Source organism: Solanum stenotomum, chromosome 5 (assembly GCF_019186545.1).
Source record: "Solanum stenotomum isolate F172 chromosome 5, ASM1918654v1, whole genome shotgun sequence".
In the NCBI taxonomy this organism is placed as follows: Eukaryota; Viridiplantae; Streptophyta; class Magnoliopsida; order Solanales; family Solanaceae; genus Solanum; species Solanum stenotomum.
In genome coordinates this window covers 20,459,141-20,482,837 of record NC_064286.1, presented here as the reverse complement: position 1 = coordinate 20,482,837, position 23,697 = coordinate 20,459,141, and the positions used below count along the sequence as shown (strand labels likewise).

General features: G+C 36.3%; 1 protein-coding gene and 1 pseudogene across 1 annotated transcript; one reads left to right on the top strand and one right to left on the bottom strand.

The window, feature by feature from the left end:
- Positions 1-5,154: 5,154 nt before the first annotated feature.
- LOC125863761 (uncharacterized) lies at positions 5,155-12,194 on the bottom strand. The gene is made up of 4 exons (XM_049543770.1): positions 12,146-12,194; positions 11,762-11,966; positions 5,854-6,301; positions 5,155-5,310 (listed from the first exon to the last, which is right to left on the bottom strand). Exons 1-4 carry the CDS (start codon positions 12,192-12,194, stop codon positions 5,155-5,157), a joined length of 858 nt encoding a protein of 285 aa, XP_049399727.1.
- A 4,758-nt stretch (positions 12,195-16,952) lies between these two features.
- Positions 16,953-18,725, top strand: LOC125864903 (gibberellin 20 oxidase 1-like; annotated as a pseudogene).
- The last annotated feature ends 4,972 nt before the right edge of the window (positions 18,726-23,697 follow it).

Genomic DNA, 23,697 nt, shown 5'->3' with positions numbered 1-23,697 from the left:
TAGTCTATGTGAAAAAGCATTAAGGAATCATCTAAAAAGTCTGACCCTTTATACCCACATTGGCTATATGGTTTATGGGGACTTGAGTTATTATGGACTCGTCCCCATATCGGTGCTCAATAATACTCCAAAAATTACTCAGCTCATATGTTTATAAACTTAACTCTTTCTCTATGATTTGAGGTTATTACTCAAAAATCTTATCCCTTTAAATAGATGGAACTCAAAACTACTCATGATAACTAGTTTGGAAATCAGTGTTTCCTCTCATCTTAAATGTGAAATGATTTGCTCTTTGGGAGTACTTAGTCCCACATACACCATTTTTAAAGAAATGAACTTGGCTATACTCTTTCTGAACTCAATGCTTAAGTCTTTTAAGAAAATGTTTAAAATGATTGTAATAGACTTTGAAAAGATTCTAAGAACTCTATTGACTTGACTCTTAGATCTAACTTGAATTTGATTTATGGATTGAAGGGTCATGATCTCATGTTCTAGATGATATGATGATGTTTAGACGTACCTTATAGTGTATAAATCAACTAGGAAACAAATGTACGATTCAAGGGAACTCAAACAGAAAGAAGCGGGAAAGGGTAGGAGACCTGGCGACCCTGGCGCTAGGCGCCAGATGGAAAACTTCAGAAATTGGGTAGGGGCGCTCTAAGTGGCGAGGAGCCCCAGAGCCAAAACAACATAAGTTTATTTGGGGCTCTCTGAATGGCGCGGTGCCCCAGCCCCCTTCACCAGGTTTTTGATGAAATTTCTTGCTGGTTTTTAAACTCTAAACCCTCTAGATTCAATTGGTTTCTTCCCCAAATGCTTCGAATTAGAATACACAACTGAGGTATACGAGAATCCAATCAAAAAAATATCAAATTTCATGAATTTAACTTAATATCTTCTCAACAACATCAACAATCAAGATCCCAATAGGAACTTCGACACAATCTATCAAGAACTTTATTTATATACTTTCAAGAACAAAATTTCATGGAATAAAATCATTATTGGCATGTGGGTGAATGAATCCAATGCTATGTGATCTCACATACCTCGTAGGGATCAACCCTTGGCGAAATCCACAAGCTTATCTTCAAGAACGTGATGAATCATTGCTTCTTCTCCTCTTTTGTCCTCTTCTTTTCTCTTCTCTCAAAACCCTAACTTAATTTTATGAAGCGTAAATAGAACTAATTCAGTTTAGACCACAAATTAATTATCGAAAACGAATATAATTAATTGAGAAGTGAAAAGACCATAATACCCTCCTAAAATCCGGTTGACTTTTCTTATCTAGACAACCTGACTTCCAATGGGCATATATCCCTCATACGAACTAAAAATTGAGAAAACTCACTGGCGTTGGAAAGATAATTCAAAGATTTTTCTTTCGGTATCTTGTAGTCCACCTAACTCATCTTCTATTAAGAGTTATGATCGTTTGAAGTTTACCCAGATCTCATACTTAGATCAACTTGTCAAACATTCCAAATTTGATTATTTCCAAAAATAGTTTTCTTTCAAATTCTAGTTCTTTCTAGTTCCTTCGAATAGAAAGGTGTTACATTATCTCCCCCTTAGGAACATTCATCACCGAATGAGATTACTCTTACAGGCTAAGGGCATAACATTTAACATTAAGCTCAAACACCCAACAAGCAAATCTAACACATGCAATATCAATTAAAGAGTACTAAAAGAGAATTAGTACCGTGATCTGGAATTTCTCTGGGCTCAAAGAGATCAGGATATCTCTTCTTCATGTCCTCCTCAGCTTCCGAAGTACCTTTCTCAACAAATTGATTTCTCCAAATAACTTTGATTGATGCTAATTCCTTGGTTCTCAACTTGCGAACCTGGCTGTCGAAAATCTGAACATGAATCTCCTCATAAGTAAGCTATCCTTGATACCAATATCTTCAGTAGGTATGATAAGTGAAGGATCTCCCATGCATTTATTCAACATGGAAATATGAAATATCGGATGGACCGCTGCTAACTCTTGTGGTAGCTCCAACTCATAATCTACATTACCAATCCTTTTGTATATTCTGTAAGGGCCAATATACCGGTGGCTAAGCTTCCCCTTCTTACCAAATCTTATAACACCCTTCATGGGTGAAACTTTCATGTAAACCCAATTATCTACTTCAACCTCTAACTCCCTTCTCCTAACATTTGGGTAGGATTTCTGACGACTCTCCAATGTTTTCAACCTCTCTTGAATATCTTTCACCTTCTCGATAGCTTGATAAACTAAGTATGATCCTATCAATCCAGCTTCACCAACCTCAAACCATCCAATAGGAGATTTGCATCGCCTCCGATAAAGAGTTTCATAAGGAGCCATGTGGATTCTAGAGTGGTAACTATTGTTGTACGTAAACTCAATGAGGGGTAGGTGATCAACCCAATTACCCTTGATATCAATCACGCAGGACCTCAACATATCTTCTAAGGTTTGAATAGTGCGATATGCTTGACCATCTGTCTGAGGATGAAAAGTAGTACTCAAGTTCACCTTTCAACCCAAACTTTTCTGGAATGACTTCTAAAATTGTGCAGTAAATTGTGAACCTCTATCTAAAATAATGGAAACTGGAACTCCATAATGTCTTACTACCTTTTGAATATATAATCTAACATAATCCTCTGCTGAATGGTAGTCTTTAGTGGCAAAAAGTGGGTTGATTTTGTCATTCAATCAACGATCACCAAAATGGTATTATGTTGCCTACGAGACCATAGCAAACTAGTAATGAAGTCCATATTGATCATCTCCCACTTCCACTCCGGGATATCTATATTCTAAACCATACCATCGGGCCTTTGATGGTCTACTTTAACTTGTTGACAATTCGAGCATTTAGCAAGAACTCAGCAATACCCTTCTTCATACTATCCCACCAATATACTTCTCTCTAGTCATGATACATCTTTGTGTAAATCGGATGAATGAAATATCTGGAGCTATGAGCTTCCTCCATGATCCTCTCTTGGAGTTCATCCACCCTTGGTACACACAACCTACCTTGATACCTCAATACACCATCTCCCCCTTGTTTAAAAGCTATCACATTTTGCTTATGAACATTTGCCTTCAAATCAAGCAAAATAGGAATTTGGTGTTGTTTAACTTCAGACACAAAATGATGATTCAGCCACATTTATCACCACCACTCCTCCTTCTGTGGAATCCATTACTCAAACTCTTAACCGTGCAAGTCTATGCACATCTTTCACTAACTCTCTTTTTCTTCCTCAACATGGGCGGTACTACCCATAGACAACCTACTCAAGGCATCAACAACCACCTTAGTCTTACCTGGGTGGTATAGAATTCTGATGTCATCATCCTTGAGTAACTCTAATCACCTAAGCTATTTCTGAATAAAAACATACTGACGACTTTTGTGATTGGTGAACACATCCACATGAACACCATAAAGATAATGACGCCAAATTTTTAAAGCGTATACTACGGCAGCCAACTTTAGATCATTGGTTGTATAATTCTTCTCGTGAACTTTCAACTGTCTGGAGGCATAATCTATAACTTTACCATTTTAGATTAACAGACAACCCAAACCAACTCTAGACGCGTCACAATATACAACAAAGCCTTGTGTATCCTCTGGTAAGATCAATACTAGGGCAGTAGTCAACCTAGTTTTCAATTACTCAAAGCTTTTCTCACAACCTTCAAACTATTGAAACTTCACTATTTTCTGAGTCAACTTGGTCAAAGGGGAGGAAATAGATGAGAACCCCTCTATGAACCTTCTATAATATCCAGCCAACCCCAAGAAATTCTTAATATCAGTTGGAGATGTGGGTCTCGGAAAATTCTGCACTCCCTCTATTTTCTGGGTATCAACTCTAATTTCATCACCGAAAACAATGTGGCCTAAGAATGCTAGAGACCTAATCCAAAACTCACATTTAGAGAAAGTAGAATACTACTTTGTATCCTTTAGCGTTTGGAGAACTATTCTGAGATGGCTAGTATGATCTTCCTTATTCCTTGAACAAATTAGAATGTCATCAATGATTACGATAACAAACATATCCAAATAAGACTTGAATATTATATATATAAGGTCCATGAATGATGTAGGCGCATTGGTTATACTGAACGACATGACCAGAAACTCATAATAACCATAACGGGTCCTGAAAATAGTCTTTGGAATATCACATTCCTTACTCTTAACTAATTGTAGCCAGATCTGAGGTCTATCTTGGAAAAAAAAAAGTGGCACCCTAAAGTTGATCAAAGAGATCATCAATTCTCGGAAGAGGATATTTATTCTTGATAGTAACCTTGTTCAATTGATGGTAGTCTATAATCATTCTAAGAGAACCATCCTTCTTCCTCACAAATAAGACCAGAGCACCCCAAGGTGAGACACTTGGTCGAATAAAGCCATTCTCAAGGAGATCTATCAAGTGATTTTTTAGCTCTTTTAACTCTGCTGGTGCCATCCTATATGGTAGACTAGATATGGGACGAGTATCGGGAATATGATCTATACCGAAATCTATTTATCTCTTAGGAAGGACTCTGAGAAGATCGTTTGGAAGGACCTCTGGAAATTCACTCACAACTGGAACTGACTCAATAGGAGGTGTCTCAACACTAGAATCATTAACTCTTACTAAGTGATAGACACACTCCTTGGAAACAAACCTTCTCGCCTTACGATATGAAATGAAAAAACCCTTAGGCACTACTAATCTGCTACTCCATTCTATAAATGGCTCATTAGGAATTCAGAACTTAACAACTTGAGTTCTACAATCAATGAAGGCATAACATACATGAAGCCAGTCCATACCCTGAATAACATCAAAATCTACCATGTCTAACTCAACTAAAGCAACCATGGTGATCTTGTTATAAACAGAAATAACACAATCAGGATAGACTCTCTAAGCTAGAATAGACTTACCAACAGGTGTAGAAACATTGAAGGGCTCTCAAAGTTTCTCAAGAACAATATCAAAATTCATCGCAACATATGGAGTCACAAAAGATACACTTGCCTCTAGATCTAGCATGCAATAAACATCAAAAGTAAAGACTTTGATCATACTAGTGACAACATCTGGAGAATTCTCTTGCTCTTGACGACTAGTGATTGCATATTAGCGGTTTGCTTCTCCGCCAGTCCCTGAAGTAGCTCCTTTAGGTGTAGCCTTGTCTAGTGGAGCAACTGAAGAAGATTGGGCTCTCTTGCCCCTATTACCATTTCCTTGCCTGTTCTTAGGACACTCTTTCATGATGTGATCCTCGTGACCACACTTGAAACAACCAGTAGAGCTATCGCGACACATACTTGTGTGGTTCCTATCTCACGTAGCACATGTAGGAGCCCAATTACCTCCTTGTGCCACAACACCCTAAGACTGAGCAAGTCTAGCTTTTAAATTTTGCGAATTCTGACTACTAGACTCACCTTTGTTATTTGGTGCAGGTGCACTAGCAGATGATGGAGTCGGTCTCTTTTTCTTATATTGAAAGGAAAACTGGTTCACATTACTACTTTGCTGCCCGGACTCATTCCCTATGTTAGCTTTCTTATTGCTAAATTCTTCGCTATCCCTCAGCTTCTCTTCCTAAGCCTGCTGCACATAAACAAGAAGTCTCACTATTTCCATGTCACTTAGAAGCATCACTGGCTTATCCTCCTTACTTTAAAGACGAGAGAACCCAGCAACAAACAGACTCATCTTGCTCCTCATCTCAGCAACTATCTCCGGAGCATATCAGGAAAGTTGTGTAAACTTTAAACTGTACTCATGAACATTCATAGGTTCATACTTAAGGGTAAGGAATTCCTGTACCTTGGCTTCTCTTAGCTCACGCGGAATGAAACTGCCCAAGAAAGCACTCTCGAACACAATCCAACTCAAAACTGGTGCATCGTCAGCCCTACTCTTCTTCCACTGGTCAAACCAAGTCCTCGCATTACACTTCAGTTGACAGGAAGCTAGTTCCACTCGCTTAGCATCGGCAACATGCATAACCTCAAACACCTTTTGCAGTTCCTTTATAAAATTTCCCGGATCCTCTGCGGTGATTGAACACTTGAAGCTTGGAGGATTCATCCTCAAGAACTCACAGATCCTTGAAGTATGAGCCAATTCTTGTCTAGCCCCTCTTTGTTGTCCAACTTGGTTGGTCACATCTTGACTTAGCATTTGGATTGCTTCCTGAAATTCAGCATTAGTGACTTCTCCTTGAGGTTGCACTTCTGGGGCATTAGATACCCCTTGCTCTTCAACTTTCCTCCTAACAGGATGACCTTAGACAGCTTTTCGTGGAGGCATGATCTGAAAGACATGCGCAAGCCCGAGTTAGAAGGAAACTTTACAGAGATTAATCTATCACACAAAATGAATATGAAAGAAGTGAGATAGTTCCTAAAGGTTGCAGCCTCGTAATTTTAGATGTGGCGCCCTTCACACCGATAACAAGGACTCTACAGACACGGCTTCATAGACTCCCTAGGACTCTTGAACTCTGTGCTTTGATATCAAGTTTGTCACACCCCGAGCCTACACCCTGGGTGGGAATGGCACTCGAGAACCATTGTTGTCCCCAAGTGAACGTTCGGCCTGGCTTAACTATTACCGGAAGACTTAAACCATAATAAGCAACCTCAAAATATACTCATGCAAATAACTTAGAATGCCTTGAAATAAATATATGTCTGGCCAAAATGGCAACTCAAGTCTTAACATAAATAATTGAAAATGGAATAACTAACGAACTATATCTATCTGTCTATGAAGCATCGAAAACAATGAGGGATGTCAGGATAAGACCCCCGATCATCCTAACAACTGAGATACTTAAAACAATGTAAAAAGGGATCCTCCGGAAAGCAAGGAGGCTCACAGACTGACTTTAGTTCTCAACTGGATCGACGAGGCGCTGGATGTTGATCCTGGTTACTTGTATCTGCATCATAAAACGATGCAGGCCAAATGACATGATTTCATTGAATGTATAAGCATGCGAGGGGAAACCTAAACACGACATAAGCTTGAACTGAATTCAAAATAAACACTTACCTCAACTTTATTCAGCTCTTCAATACTCAACTCAAATATAGAATTGAACAACAATAAAGGTGTAGTTTATATAAAGCATTTAAAACAGTACGTAACAACTCAATATACATTTATAATAAAGTAATATAATTTTGTGCGAATTTCTCTAACCGACAACCATCAGTATGAGCTATGTGATGATACAACGTCTCGCACATCTTGCTAGAACTGTCTTATAACTTGCCGGGATATAGATTGCCTCAACTAAGTGGATCCACTAGTTTATGTTAAGAAATATTAAGGAATCATCTAAAAAGTATGAGCCTTTCTACCCATACTAGCTACATGGTTTATGGGGGCTTGAGTTACTATGGACTCATCCCCATATCGGTGCTCAATACTACTCCCAAAATTCACAACTCATATGTTTAAAATAATTACTCTTTCTCTGTGATTTGAGGTTACTACTGAAAAAGCTTATCCCTTAAAAAAGATGGAACTCAAAACTACTAATGAAAACTCGTTCGACAATCGGTGTTTCCTCTCATCTTAAATGTAAAAACATTTACTCTTTAAGATTACTTAGTCCCTACACTTCATTTTTAAAGAAATGAACTCGGCTCTACTCTTTCTCAACTCAATGCTTAAGTCTTTTAAAAACAAGTTTAAAATAATTTTAATAGACTTTGAAAAGATTCTAAGAACTCTATTGACTTGAATCTTATCTCTACTTTGAATTTGATTTATGGATTCAAGGGTCATGATCTCATGATGCTTAGACGTACCTTAGAGTGTAGAAATCAACTAGGAAACATAGGTAAGATTCAAGGGAACTGAAAAGCAAAGAAGTGGAAAAGGGTAGGAGACCTGGCGACCCTAGCGCTCTGAATGGTGCCGGGCGCCTGAGGGCAAACTTCAGAAACTAGGTTGGGGCGCTCAGATTGGCACGGCTCCCTAAAGCCCACACTACAAAAGTTTATTTGGGTCTTTACTTGGGTCGCTCTGACTAGTGCAACAGCCCACCCCCTTCTCCAGGTTTTTGACGAATTTTCTTGCTCGTTTTTCAACTTTAAACCCTCTAGATTCAATTAGTTTCTTCCCCAAAAACTTAGAATTTGAATACACAACCAAGGCATACGAGAATCCATTCAAAACAACATCAAATTTCAGTAATTTAACTCAAGAACTTCTCAACAACATCAACAATCAAGAACCCTCTAGAAACCTCAACAAAATCCATTAAGAACTTAATTTCTATACTTTCAAGGACAAAATTTCACCAAATCAAATCATGATTGGAGTGTGGGTGAACGAACCCAACACTATGTGATCTCACATACCTCGTAGGGATCAACCCTTTGCTAAATCCACAAGCTTAACTTCAAGAACGCGATGAATTCTTGCTTCTTCTCCTATTTTCTCCTCTTCTTTACTCCTCACAAAACCCTAACTTAATTTTATGAAGCATAAACTAAAACGATTCAGTTTTGACCCCAAATTAATTACCAAAAACGAAGTTACTTAATTGGGTATTGAAAGGACAATAATACCCTTCTAAAATCCGGTTTTGACTTTCCTTAGCTAGACAACCTGACTTCCAATGGGCATATCTCCCTCATACGAACTAAAAAATGAGCAAACTCGGTGGCATTGGAAAGATACTTCAAAGATACTTTCTATGGTATCTTGTAACCCACAGAACTCATCTTGTGTTAGGAGTTATACTCGTTTGAAGATGACCAAAAAGTCATACTTAGCTCAACTTGTCAAACTTTCCAAATTTGATTATTCCTAAAAAGGTTTCTTTCAAATTCTAGTTCTTTCTAGTTCCTTGGAATAGCAACGTGTCACAATATCTCCCACTCGGGAACATTCGTCATCGAATGAGATTACTCGTACAAGCTTAGGGTGTAAGATCTAACATTAATCTCAAACACCTAGCAACCAAATCTAACACATGCAGTATATCAATTAAACAAATTAGTACGTTGATCTGGAATTTCTCTGGGCTCAAAGAGATGTGGATATATCTTCTCCATGTCCTCCTCAGCTTTCCAAGTAGCTTCCCCAATAAACTTATTTCTCCAAAGAACTTTGACTAATGCTTCTTCCTTGGTTCTCAACTTGCGAACCTTCCGGTCTAAAATCTGAACAAGAATCTCCTCATAGATAAGCTATCTTTGATACCAATATCTTCAGTAGATATGATAAGTGAAAAATCTCCCATGCACTTCTTCAACACAGAAATATGAAATAAGGGATGGACCGCTACTAACTCTTGTAGTAGCTCCAACTTATAAGTTACATTACCAATCCTTTTGGATATTCTTTAAGGGCCAATATACCGGGGGCTAAGCTTCCCCTTCTTACCAAATCTCATAACACCTTTCATGGGTGCAACTTTCAAGTATACCCAATCATTTACTTCAAACTCTAACTCCCTTCTTCTAACATCAGTGTAGGATTTATGACGACTTTACGCTGTTTTCAACCTCTCTTGAATAACTTTCACCTTCTCCATAGATTGATGAACTAAGTCTGGTCCTATCAACCCTGCTTCACCAACCTTAAACCATCCAATAGGAGATCTGCATCGCCTCCCATAAAGAGCTTCATAAGGAGCCATGTGGATTCTAGAGTGGTAACTATTGTAATATTCAAACTCAATGAGGGGTAGGTGATCATCCAAAATATCCTTGAAATCAATCACGTAGGCCCTCAACATATCTTCTAAGGTCTGAATTGTGCTCTCTACTTGACCATTTGTCTGAAGATTAAAAGCAGTACTCAAATTCACTTTTGAACCCAAGCCTTTCTGGAATGACTTCTAAATTTGTGCACCTCTATCTGAAATAATGGAAACTTGATCTCCATGAAGTCTTACTATCTCTTGAATATATAACCTGGCATAATCCTCTGCTGAATGGATAGTCTTTACTCGCAAAAAGTGGGTTGATTTTGTCATTTGATCAACAATCACCCAAATGGAATCATGTTGTGTGCGAGACCGCAACAAACCAGTAATAAAGTCCATATTGATCATCTCCTACTTGCACTATGGAATCTCTATATTCTGAGTCATACCATCGGGCCTTTGATGCTCTACTCTAACTTGTTGACAATTAGGGAATTTAGCACCGAACTCAACAATACCCATCTTCATACTATTTCACGAATATACTTCTCTCAAGTCACGATACATCTTTGTGGAACTCGGATGAATGGAATATCTGGAGCTATGAGCTTCCCCCATGATCCTGTCTTAGAGTTCATCAACCCTTTGTTCACACAACCTACCTTGATACCTCAATACACCATCTCCCCCTAGTTCAAAAGCCATCACGTTTTGCTTATGAACATTTGCCTTCAATTCAAGAAAAATAGGATCTTGGCCTTGTTTCTTTTTAATTTCATACACTAATGATGATTTAGCCCCATTCATCACCTCCACTCTTCCTTCTGTGAAATCCATTAGTCGAACTCTTAACCGGGCAAGTCTGTGCACATCTTTCACTAACTCTATCTTTCTTCCTCAACATGGGTGGTACTACCCATAGAAAACCTGCTCAAGTCATCAGCAACAAAATTAGCCTTACCTGGGTGGTATAGAATACTCATGTCATAATTCTTGAGTAACTCTAATCACCTCCTTTGTCTAAGATTAAGCTCTTTCTGACTAAACATACTGAAGACTCTTCTGATCAGTGAACACTATAAAGCTGATGACACCAAACTTTTACTGAAAATTCTATGACAACCAACTCTAGATCATGGGTTAGATAATTATTCTCATGAACATTCAGTTGTCTAGAGGCATAAGCTATAATTTTACCATTCTACATTAACACATAACCCAAACAAACTCTGGACGCATCACAATACATAACAAAGCCTTGCGTACCCTCCGGTAAGGTCAATATTGGGGAAGTAGTCAACCTAGATTTCAATTCTTGAAATATTTTCTCACAAGCTTCAGACCATTGAAACTTCACTGTTTTCTGAGTCAACTTGGTCAAAGGTGAGGAAATAGATGAGAACCCCTCTATAAACCTTCTATAATATCCAGCCAACCCCAAGAAACTCCTAATATCAGTTGGAGATGAGGGTCTCGGCTAATTTTGTACACCCTCAATTTTCTAGGGATCAACTCTAATTCCATCACTAGAAACAATGTGGCCTAAGAAAGTTAGAGACTCAAGCCAAAACTCACATTTAGAGAATTTAGCATACTACTCTGTATCCTTCAGAGTTTGGAGAACTACTCTGAGATGGCAAGCATGATCTTCCTTATTCCTTGAATACATTAGAATGTCATCAATGAATACGATAACAAACATATATAAATAAGGCTTGAATACTCTATTCATAAGGTCCATGAATGCTGCTGGCGCATTGGTTAAGCCGAACAACATGACCAGAAACTCATAATGACCAGAACGGGTTCTGAAAGTTGTCTTTGGAATATCATATTCACTAACTCTTAACTGCTTGTACCCAGATCTGAGGTCTATCTTGGAGATACAAGTGGCACCCTGATTTTGATCGAAGAGATTATTAATTCTCAGAAAAGGATACTTATTCTTGATAGTAACCTTGTTCAACTGACGGTAATCTATACACAATCTAACAAAACTATCCTTATTCCTCACAAATAAGACCAGAGCTCCTTAAGGTGAGACACTTGGTCGAATAAAACCCTTCTCTAGGAGATCTTTGAACTGTCCTTTTAGCTGGTGCCATCCTATATGGCGGAATAGATATAGGATGAGTATCGGGAAGAAGATCTATATCGAAATCTATTTCTCTCTCAGGAGGGACTCCAAGAAGATCGTCAGGAAATTCACTCACAACTGGAACTGACTCAATAGGAGGTGTCTCAACACTAAAATCATTAACTCTAACTAAGTGATAGACATACGCCTTGGAAAATAACTTTATTGCTTTATGGTATGAAATGAAACGACCTTTAGGCACTACTGATCTGCTACTCCACTCTAAACTGACTCATTAGGAATTTGGAACTTAACAACTCGAGTTCTACAATAAATGAAGGCATAACAGGCATGAAGCCAGCCCATACCTAGAATAACATCAAAATCTATCGTGTGTAAGTGAACTAAATCAGCCATGGTGCTCTTGTGATTGACGGAAATAACACAATCACGATAGACTCTCTAAGTTAGAATAGACTCATCAACATGTGTATAAATATCGAAGGGTTCAAGATGTTTCATGAAGAACATCAAAATTTATCGCAACATATGGAGTCACAAAAGATAGATTCACCCCTGGATCTAGCAAAGCATAAACATCAAAAGTAAAGGCTTTGATCATACCAGCGTCAACATTTGGAGAATTCTCTTGCTCTTGACAACTTGTGATTGCATATAGGCGGTTTGCTCTTTTGCCAGTCCCTTAAGTAGCTCCTCTAGGTGCAGCCTTGTCTGGTGGATCAACTGAAGAAGATTGAGCTCTATCTCTCATGAAGTGACCCTCTTGACCAAACTTGAAACAACCAGTAGAGCCATCATGACACTCACCTGGGTGGTTCCTACCAAACAGAGCACATGTAGGAGTCCAATTACCTCCTTGTGCCACACTATCGTGAGATGCATCAGGTCTAGCTTTGAAATTCTGTGAATTCTGACTACTATAATCACCTTTGTTCCTTGGTGTAGGTGCACTAGCAGATCATGGAGCAGTTCCCTTTTGCTTATGTTGAAAGGAAGACTAGTTCACATTACTCCTTTGCTGCCTGAACTCATTCCTCTGACTTAGCTTTCTTGTTTATAAATTCTTCTCTATCCCTTAAATTATGTTCCTCAACCTACTGCACATAACCCATAAGTCTTGCTATGTCCATGTCCTCTATAAGAATCTCTGCCTTGCCCTCTTTATATGACATACGAGACAATCGAGCAACAAACAGACTCATCCTGCTCCTCATATGATCAACCATCTCCAGAGCATATCGGGAAAGTTGGGTGAACTTCAAACTGTACTCGTGAACACTCATAGGTTCCTGCTTAAGGGTAAGTAATTCTCGTACCTTGGCTTCTCTTATCTCACGGGGAAAGAAATGCCCCAAGAAAGCTTTCTCAAAAACATTCAAACTCAAAACTGGTACATCGTCAACCCTACTCTTCTTCCACTAGTCAAACAAAGTCCTAGAAACACTCTTCAGTTGATAGGCACCTAGTTCCACTCGCTATGCATCGACAATATGCATAACCTCAAACACCTTCTGCATTGTCTCTATAAAGTTTTCTGGATCCTCTGTGGTGCTTGAAACAGTGAAGGTGTGAGGATTCATCCTCACGAACTCATGGATCCTTGAAGCATCCGCCACTTTCTATCTAGCCCATCTTTATTTCTCAACTTTGTTGGTCACAACTTGACTTAGCATTTAGATTTCTTCCCAAAATTCAGCATTATTGGCTTCTCCTTGGGGTTGCACTTCTGGGGCATTAGGTACCCCTTGCTCATGAACTTTCCTCCTAGCAGGACGACCTTAGACAACTCTTCATGGAGGCATGATCTGAAAGAAATGCGCAAGCACGACTTAGAGGGAAACTTTACAAAGATTAACTCTATCGGACGAAATGAATATGAAAGAAGTGAGATAGTTCTTAAATGTTGAAGCCTCCAAATTATAGAAGTGGCGCTCTTATACTAGGACTCTACAGACACGACTACATAGACTCCCTAAGATTCTTGAAATCTGTTCTGTAATACCATGTTTGTCACGCACCGAACCAATACCATGGGCGGGACTGGCAGGCGAGAACTATTGCTTGCCCCAAGCGAACCCCTGGCCTGGCTTAACTCTTAGCAGAAGAATTAAACCACACTAAGCAGTCTCAAAATATACTCATGCAAATAACTTAGAATGCCCTGAAATAAATAATCGTCTGGCCAAAATGACAACTCAAGTCTTAACATAAACAATTGAGAATGCAAAGACTAATTAACTATAGCTATCCATCTATGAAGCCTCTAAAACAATGAGGGATGTCGGGACAAGACCCCTGAGCCTCCTAATAACTGAAATACTAAAAAAAATGTAAAATGGGATCCTCCAGAAAGTAAGAAAACTCACCAATTGACTCTGAGTGCTCAACTAGATTGATGGGGCACTAGATGCTAATCATGGTTACCTATATCTGCATCATAAAGCGATGCAGGCCAAACGGGATCAGTACATTGCATATGACGGAAAAACTAAACACGACATAAGCTTGAACTGAATTATGAAAGAACAATTACCTCAGCTTTACTCAACTCTTAAATACTCAACTCAAATGCTGAATTAAACAATAGTAAAGGTGAAATTTATATAAAGCATTTAAACCAGTAAGTAATAGCTCACTATACATACATAATAAAGTAATATAATTTTGTGGGAGTTTCTCTAATCGACAACCATCAGTATGATCTATGTGATGATACAATATCTCGCCTATGCTGCCAGAACTGTGCTATAACTTGTCAGGATATAGAATGCCTCAACTAAGTGGATCCACTAGTCTATGATAAGAAGCATTAAGGAATCATCTAAAAAGTATGACCCTTTCTACCCGCGTTGGCTACATGGTTTATGGGGACTTGAGCAATTATGGACTCATCTCCATATCGGTGCTAAATACTACTCCAGAAAAACTCAGTTGATATGTTTAAAAACATTACTCTTTCTATGTGATTTGATGTTATTACTCAAAAAGATTATCTCTTAAAAGAGATGGAACTCAAAGCTACTCATGAAAACTTGTTCGGAAATCGGTATTTCCTCTTATCTTAAATGTGAAAATATTTTTTCTTTGGGATTACTTAGTCCCCATAATTCATTTTTAAAGAAATGAACTCGGCTCTAATATTTCTCAACTCAATGCTTGATTATTTTAAAAAACAAGTTTAAAATGATTGAAATAGACTTTGAAAAGATTCCAAGAACTCTCTTTACTTGACTCTTAGCTCTACCTTGAATTTGATTTATGGATTCACAGGTCAAGATCTTATGTTATAGATGATATCATGATGTTTAGACGTACCTTAGAGTGTAGAAATCAACTAGAAAACATAGGTACAATTCAAGGGAACTCAAACGGAAAGAAGTGGGAAAGGTAGGAGACATGGCGACCCTGGTGCTCTGAGTGGCGCTGTGAGCCAGAGGGAAAACTTCAGGAACTGGGTTGGGGCAGTCTAAGTCGTGCGGCTCAGCAGAGCCCAAGCTACAGAAGTTTATTTGGGGTGCTCTAAGTGGCGCGGCGCCCCAGCCCCCTTCCCCATGTTTTTGACGAATTGTTTTGCTCATTTTTCAACTCTAAAACCTCTAGATTCAATTATTTTCTTCCCCAAACACTTAGAATTCGAATAAACAACCAAGGTATATGAGAATCCACTCAAAACAACATCAAATTTCATTAATTTAACTCAAGAATTTCTCAATAACATCAACAATCAAGAACCCAATAGAAACTTCAACAAAATCCATCAAGAACTCAATTTCTACACTTTCAAGAACAATATTTCACAGAATCAAATCATGATTGGCGCATGGGTGAACAAACCCAATGCTATGTGATCTCACATACCTCGTAGGGATTAACCCTTGGTGAAATCCACAAGCTTAACTTCAAGAACGGGACGAATCCATGCTTTTTTTCCTCTTCTTTTCTTTTCTCTCAAAACCCTAACTGAATTTCATTAAGCGTAAACTGAACTGATTTAGTTTAGACCCCAGCTTAATTACCAAAAATGAATTTAATTAATTGGGTAGTGAAAAGACCATAATACCCTTCGAAAATCCGGTTTTGACTTTCCTTAGCTAGACAACCCGACTTCAAATAGGAATATCTCCCTAATACAAATTAGATAATGAGAACACTCCTACGGTATCCTGTAGCCCACCTAACTCATCCTGTGTTTGTAGTTATGATTGTTTGAAGTTGACTCAAAACTCATACATAGCTCAACTTGTCAAACTTTCCAAATATGATTATTTCCAAAAACAGTTTCTTTCAAATTCTAGTTCTTTCTGGTTCCTTTGAATAGAAAGGTGTTACACTTTATGTATCATAAATTATTATTTTTATGTAAATTCAATAAATATGATTCATAAATTATTAGGATACAACAATTTTTATGTAATAAAAATTTACTTTTCTTGAATCTCAAAACTTTTTAAATTAATAAATATAATTTATCTATTAAATAATACATCTACAAATTAATAATATTTTATAGTCACACATATTAATTTAGTGTGTTTTACTATAGTATTATTTTAAGAATAAAATTTATTTGTAGAAATATAAGGAAATCTATCTAAGGAAAATCAATCGGAAAAATTCTTTAAATATATCTACCTATGGTTATGCTATATTATGTGTAGATATGTCTATGTACACTCTATTACAAAATTATACCCCACTTTTAAGCATTATTAAGCCATTCTTGACAAACTATTTGGACCCATTTTTGATAATTCAAAGCTTTTTTTAAAAAAAAAAATCAAATTCTGATTTGAAATATATGGTCAAACATATCTTTAAATATATTTTATTTTTTAAAATTTTATTCAAAATATGGAAAACTCTCTGGCCACAAAATTAAGCACTATTAAGCTCTTCTCTGTCAACTGTTCAGACCCGTTTTTGATATTTGAGAACTTTTTAAGGAATTTTATTCAAAATCTATGGTCAAACATATCTTTGAAAGTATTTCCTTATTTAAAATCTGATTCAAACAACATACTTCTATCCGAATTTTAAGCATCCTTAAGCCCTATATAATCCTTCATTTTGGCTCCTCGCAGTAAACTACTTCTACTTCCTTTTCCAAATTTTGACATATTGCACAAGAAAGAAAAAACCAAACCCTTGCTTACAATGACCACTGATAGTATAATCACAAATGAAAAATCACCTATACTTGATGAGGAAAACCATTGATTTTTGATACATCCCATATGAAAAATGAGTCCAACATTCTCACACAATATATATGGCCGGATGACAAGAAGCCTTGTGTTGTAGCACATAAATTTCATGTTCCCCTTATTGACTTAAGGGGTTTCTTTTCTGGTGACCCTGCCGCCACCGAACAAACATCTAGGCTTGTTGGTGAAGCGTGTAGGAGTCATGGTTTCTTTCTTGTTGTCAATCACGAAGTTGATGCTAATCTCGTCTCTAATGCCCATCATTATATGGACAGATCCCTCTGATCCCCCGAGCCGAGTGAGATTGGAGACCGCCTTAATGATTGTTCGTAATGGGCCTACCATTTAACGTACGTATGTCATGTGGTTTTTGTTTTAGTACCTTTGTCGTCCCTCAGCCCCTCTCCCACCCCTTCTATCTATCTTTGGCATTCCTCTCTGTGAAAAGCAAAAATCTCAAAGGAAAATTGGTGAACATTGTGGTTATGCCAGCAACTTTACTGGAAGGTTTTCTTTGAAGCTTCCTTGGAAAGAGACACTCTCTTTACGATACTCAGCTAAAGAAGGCTCATCTCACATAGTTGAGGAGTATTTCCAAAGTATATTGGGTGAATGATTTAAAAATCTTGGGTAAGGACAATTAACTATCTTAGTTCTCATCTTTTTCAATTTTTTATCGTACTTTTCTTTTTGGTATGTTTCAAAAAAATGTTTTTTCCTGTTTTGGCATGACATGTTTTAGACCACTAAATTAAATGATATTCTTGTACATTTTTTTTATATATTTTTTGTCTAGACTACTGAATTCAAAAGTTTCTTTAATTTCTTAAACTTTATGTCAAATTAAAATCAGATAAAAAAATTGAAATAAAAAAAGTGTCTATTTTTCTATTTTTCGATTATGTAAATGAATTAACCTTTTTTCCCTTTAATTACACAGGAATGTTTATCAAGATTATTGCAATTTCATGAGCACACTTTCTCTTAGGTACATGGAACTTTTAGGGAAGAGCCTAGGTGTATAGAAGAGCAACTTTAAAGAGTTTTTCGAAGATAATGAATCCATAATGAGACTCAACTATTATCCCCCGTGCCAGAAACCAGAGCTCACCTTAGGAACATGGGCTCACTATGATCCAACATCATTAATCGTTCTCTATCAAGATTCTGTTAGCGAACTTCAGGTTTTTGTGGACAACAAATGGTACTTCATCTTTTGTGGTTAACATAGGCGACAGATTTATGGTTAGCAAATTTACAAACTAGTACTATATAATAAGCTAATGTATTATGTATTACATACAAATAATATAAGCAGAATCAATTAAGAAATAATACATTTTTTTGTTGAAAAATATTATAAGATCTTTCCACATGATGCACAATGATATACCTCATGAATTCTTAGACTTACAACTTGAATATGATATATTAGGTGTTTGTCCTTTTGCAGGCCCTGTTGAATGGTAGATACAAAAGTTGATTACATAGAGCAGTGGTTAACAACAAGACTCCTAGAAAATCACTTGCTTTCTTTCTTTGTCCAGACAATGATAAGGTGGTGAGTCCACCAACTGAATTGGTGTACTACAAAAACCCTCGACTATACTCGTACTTCACATAGCCTGCTCTCCTTGAGTTTACTCAAAAGCATCACAGAGATGATACAAACACTTTTCAAGCTTTCACGATCTGGATTCAATTCAATAATGTAGAAGCTTAAGAGCTATACATATAAGGTTTAAAATTGAAGGCCTTCGAATCTTTTGTATAGATGTTGAATCTTTGATTTAGAACTACAAATATTCTTGTTGCAATAATTATATTAAGTTAGACACCTAGTTTTAGGAGTTGATTTCTATTTCAGTTTGTTTTTTAGTCTGTAAATACATATCTTTTGTTAGTCAATAATTGAAAGTTCTGTAGTGCAATACATAATTTACCCTTCAACTTTTCTTCCATTGTTATTTTCCTGCATTTATTTTCTTTTAAAAACTAATAAGTGGGATCTCGAGCTATTTTTCTGAAGGGACCTTTGAGCGAAGAGATGGATTTCAAAAATAGTTTTTCGTGAATAACTCATGTTGTTTTTAGTAATGAAAATTACCAATTATGAGTTGTGAGAACGGATAATTACTTGGAGGCCCTTGATCTGTAGGAAGGAAGGCGCGGAAGAGGATTATGAAATGAATCCACTACAAAATATCCCACCCAAGCGAAAATCAAGAGTCACAAGGAAAAAAAAATCATGAAGTCCACAACGAAACCAACTCTGTTTGTTATTGTCTGAACAACTATTTTAAAGAGAATTATATTTCTCCCATAACCAAAACAAATTTGGAATTATCTTAAGAAAAAATATGTTGGAGGTGAAGGAATTCAAGTTGAAAAGAATAAAAGACTCCAAGAAAATCAAAGAATGCTTGGATAGATTGCTTGGTGATAACGTTCAAATATACTTTTTGAAAAGAAATATAAACGATCGTATGCAATATATTTACCCAACTATGAGTCGGGGTCGATCCCACAGAGAATATGGAAGAATATTGTCAATAGCAAATATTTAACTCGATAGTCGTTATATAACAATGGGGGGTTTAATATGAAATAAAATAAACAAACAATAAAAAGATAGCTTTGAATTAAGTATTTATTTATACTCAGATTATTAAAAGTAACTAGGAATGTGTTCCCCATAAGCTCATAACGTAGTAATCCTAATAATAGTAATCATTTTCTAGTGTATTACATGCAAAGTGATAAGTTAGGTATCTCTAAATCCTTGGTCCGGCATCTAGAGAATTTCACCCCGCACCTTGGTCCGACTACGTGTGTATAATTTACTAACCCTTACCTTTACCTGATATTAGACATCATAATCGATGTTTGTCTTAGTTATTACTTCGCACCAATCGACACTAGCCTATTAGATAGTATCACACTAAATCTATGTTGATAATTATTTTCTTGTTAATTACCTCCTTGGTCCGGCAAGTAGTAACAAGGCGAGTTCTAACGTTGGCCACCGTTAAAAAGACTTCTAGACGAAAGAATTATCAATGCATGCAAAATACTAGTCAAGAATTGCTTATTTACTATTCATACTTTGTTAATCGCTCATGGTTCCCACAACCCTAGTTATGAAAGTTAGCTACTCATTATCTCAAAAATACAATCAAAATTTATTAAAATAAATATGCTTGTGTTAATCATAAAAAATTACGAACAATAGCTAAACTATCTTTTATTAATCACGAATACAAATAAATAATAAAGGTAAACCACAATTCTCCGGCCTCCACGGCGGCTCTTCCAAAGTTCCTAAGCTAGATTAAAATTTATATTGTGTCTTGTATCTTGGTTCTTGGCCTCCCTCCTCAAATAATTATTTCTATGCATTATTTATAGATGATGGAAACCCTAAATAAAATAATTGAGTCCAAATTAAATTAGGAATCCAAAACCAAAAGGAATTGGATTCCTTTTTCTCCGCGTGTAGCTTCCAATTTTGTGCATGTAACTTCTTTTAACGTTGCTGCCTGACACTTGGACCAGCAGGTAAGTTCTTCTTTGCTTATTTGCAAATAAATTATATTAATATTATATTAACTTATTTTCATTAAGCTGTCTGCTTGATTTCCTTCTTCAACCTTTTATTTTTAATTCGTTTTAGCTCCAAACTTCTTCATTTTTTCACCAATTTAATCCTACAAATAAAATATACCATTTAAAACAATTCATAAAATTCATGCTAAAAAAGGATAAATATAAACAATAAATTTGAGGAAATAATGATTAAAAATATGTATTTTTAGCCTCACATCAACACCCCACACTTGAACTTTTGTTCGTCCTCGAGCAAACATTTAAAAATCATCCGAAGAAAAATCATACTACCAAGGTCTTTACTTTGGTTAATACAAACAATTAGGCCATATATCAATTTCAAAACATCAAGTAGACTTCTCAATCATTATGCAAGACATCCAAATAAACAACAAACCTCTAACCTCCTAACCTCAAAGAAGGACTTTGAACTCATCAAATTTAAGCTTGGTCACCCACTCTCATGAAAGAAAGTTCATAAAATCACCTATCTATCATGAAACAAGTGTCCTCACAAGAAGAAATAGTCCACACGCTCGAATCAACAGATTGAATATAAATTAAAGACTTGGCATCAAAGAACACTCTCACACTCACAAATAAAATTCACATGTATGCACAAAGAACCATATGATTGCCCATTATGTACATCTCCACTAATTAAGCATGCTTGAATAGAATCAAATAGGACTTTAATGGATTGTAATGTAGGCTAGGGGATGGGTAGCAAAACTATATAATAGTGACTTACACTTCCTTAAGGACTTTGCAATTTTAGACTTCATAACCCATTATTTACTTCTCTTTATTTTCATCCCTCTCTTCAACAATTATTTCACAAGTAATTCTCATTCTCTCAAAAATGTTTCAATCCTTTTTTTTATTTTAAAGTTTCCCTTCATAATAGCCACCCTCAACTTACGTATTTTACATGCGTTAAGGTGCACAATATCCTGGGAAGGACCAGCGCCATCATCAAGGTAACTTCTCTTTTCTTTTTCACATCACACTCTTTCAAAGAGGGCTTTTAAACACTTTGTAGCTATCATTGATTACCTTTTCACTCAACAATCCCTTTTTCTCAGAATTGATAATTAGAATAAGTCTATGATATAATGCTCAAGGAAGCAAGGTGCAAAAACTAGGGATTCGACAAAATAGTCAAGGGAAAAATATGGCTACTAATAAAAGGCTACAGGCTCAAAAGGGCTAACTAGTGATAAAATATCTGAAAAGGCTAAAATTTACCAGACAAAGCAAAGAAAACCTATTATCATCTCCTAAACAAAGCAAAAGTTTTTATTTTGTTTCAATAACATGCAGGGCAAGTTCTAGACTAAGATGCAAAACATGGAATAAACAAAGTCTCACCACACATGGCACAAGTATCGATCAACATAGATCAATTCCACTTCTAAGAGCGACAAGATCATAACAAACTACAAAATAAAATAAGCTATATACAAAGTCACAACCATGAGCTTAGATGTCAAAGAGTCTGCATATTTTTTTAATCAAGCATTCACAAGAAAGTACTACTAAAAAATTAGGCCGAAATAGTAAGTATCACATAACTCAAAAGGGGTTTTTTTTTTCTTTTCTCTCCAAAATAAAAATAAAAAATAAAAATAAAATTTATTCCTAAAAAAAAATAAAAGACACTCGGTTCAAAGGGACCATCCTCAGGAAAAGAATCGAAAACAAAAGCCAAGGAACCTATCCTAAAAAAGAAAAGACTCAATAAAACGGTAAAAACTAGGAATTCATTCCTCCACCCCACACTTCAAAAGATGTTATGTCCCCAAAGCATTAGATAAAATTTAAAACAAGGGTTAGGAAAACTCCCTGAGGCCTTTTGGCCTAGCTAGTAACATGTTCTCTTTATTCCTCCTTGCATCAAGGGTCGTCACCCTACACTTAAGCTCAAACATGCTCTTTTTTTTTCTTTTTTTTTTTTGGGTACTCAGACTTCCCCTAATTTGCAAAAACAAGAAAAGGAAAAAAGTGACACTAATAAAATAAAAATAAAATAAAATAAGAAGTTACACTACTAATTGGGTTGCCTACCAATAAGCGCTTAAGTTAACGTCGCAGCACGACACCATCAATTTTACTATTTTTCCTTCCACTTTGAAGATATGAATTGCACCCCTAATTTTACATCAATTTTTCTATTACGCTCAAGGGGTGGTGGTACAAAAATAAAGGTCCCAAGCATTAAATATCGCATTATGCACTTCTTGGATCCTAAGTGAGGAATGTAATTCTCTGATATTGGAACAATAAATTCAAGAATATAGACACAATTTTCCTCCTCCATACATTCTTCTATAGGCTCAGATGGCTCGATTAATTTCTCATCATCTAAGCATAATGTGGAAAAATGATTGGAATGAGGTCTAGTGCGCCCTAACTTATGAATTGTATTATTATTTACACCCTTATATTTACACATACTAGAGTTTTTAAAAATAATATTATCTACTTCATTACATAACTCTAGTGTACTCTTCTCAACAATGACAACATCAATAAAAGTATGATCAAGCAATTGGCCCTCAACTTTTAGCTCTTCAAGTTGACTTATAAGTATTTTTTTCTTCCTCACACATCTTATTACTAAATTGTTGTGTCATATGATTTAATCTTTTCACTCAACTCAAAATCTACTTTCTCCAGATGCCAATAATAGGTCTCTTCATCACCCATGCACTTAAATATTGATTTATAGAAAAGTATTACCAAATCTTCTATGTCCCCACAAAACTTATTTTGTTGAGAAAAAATTAGCTTACAAGAATTCATAATATCAGAAGTACAAAAATTGCAAGAACACTTAACAGTACATACTTTTTCAGATGACATCTCAAGAAGAGTAAACATATAATAAAGAAAAGTAAATTAAAACAAATAAAAAATAAAATAAAAAAAAGGACTACAAGTCAAAATAAATACTAAAGACAATTTCTAAGCCACATTCCCCGGCAGCGGCGCCATTTTTGATAACGTTCAAATATACTTCTTGAAAAGAAATATAAATGATCGTATGCAATATATTTACCCAACTATGAGTCGGGGTCGATCCCACA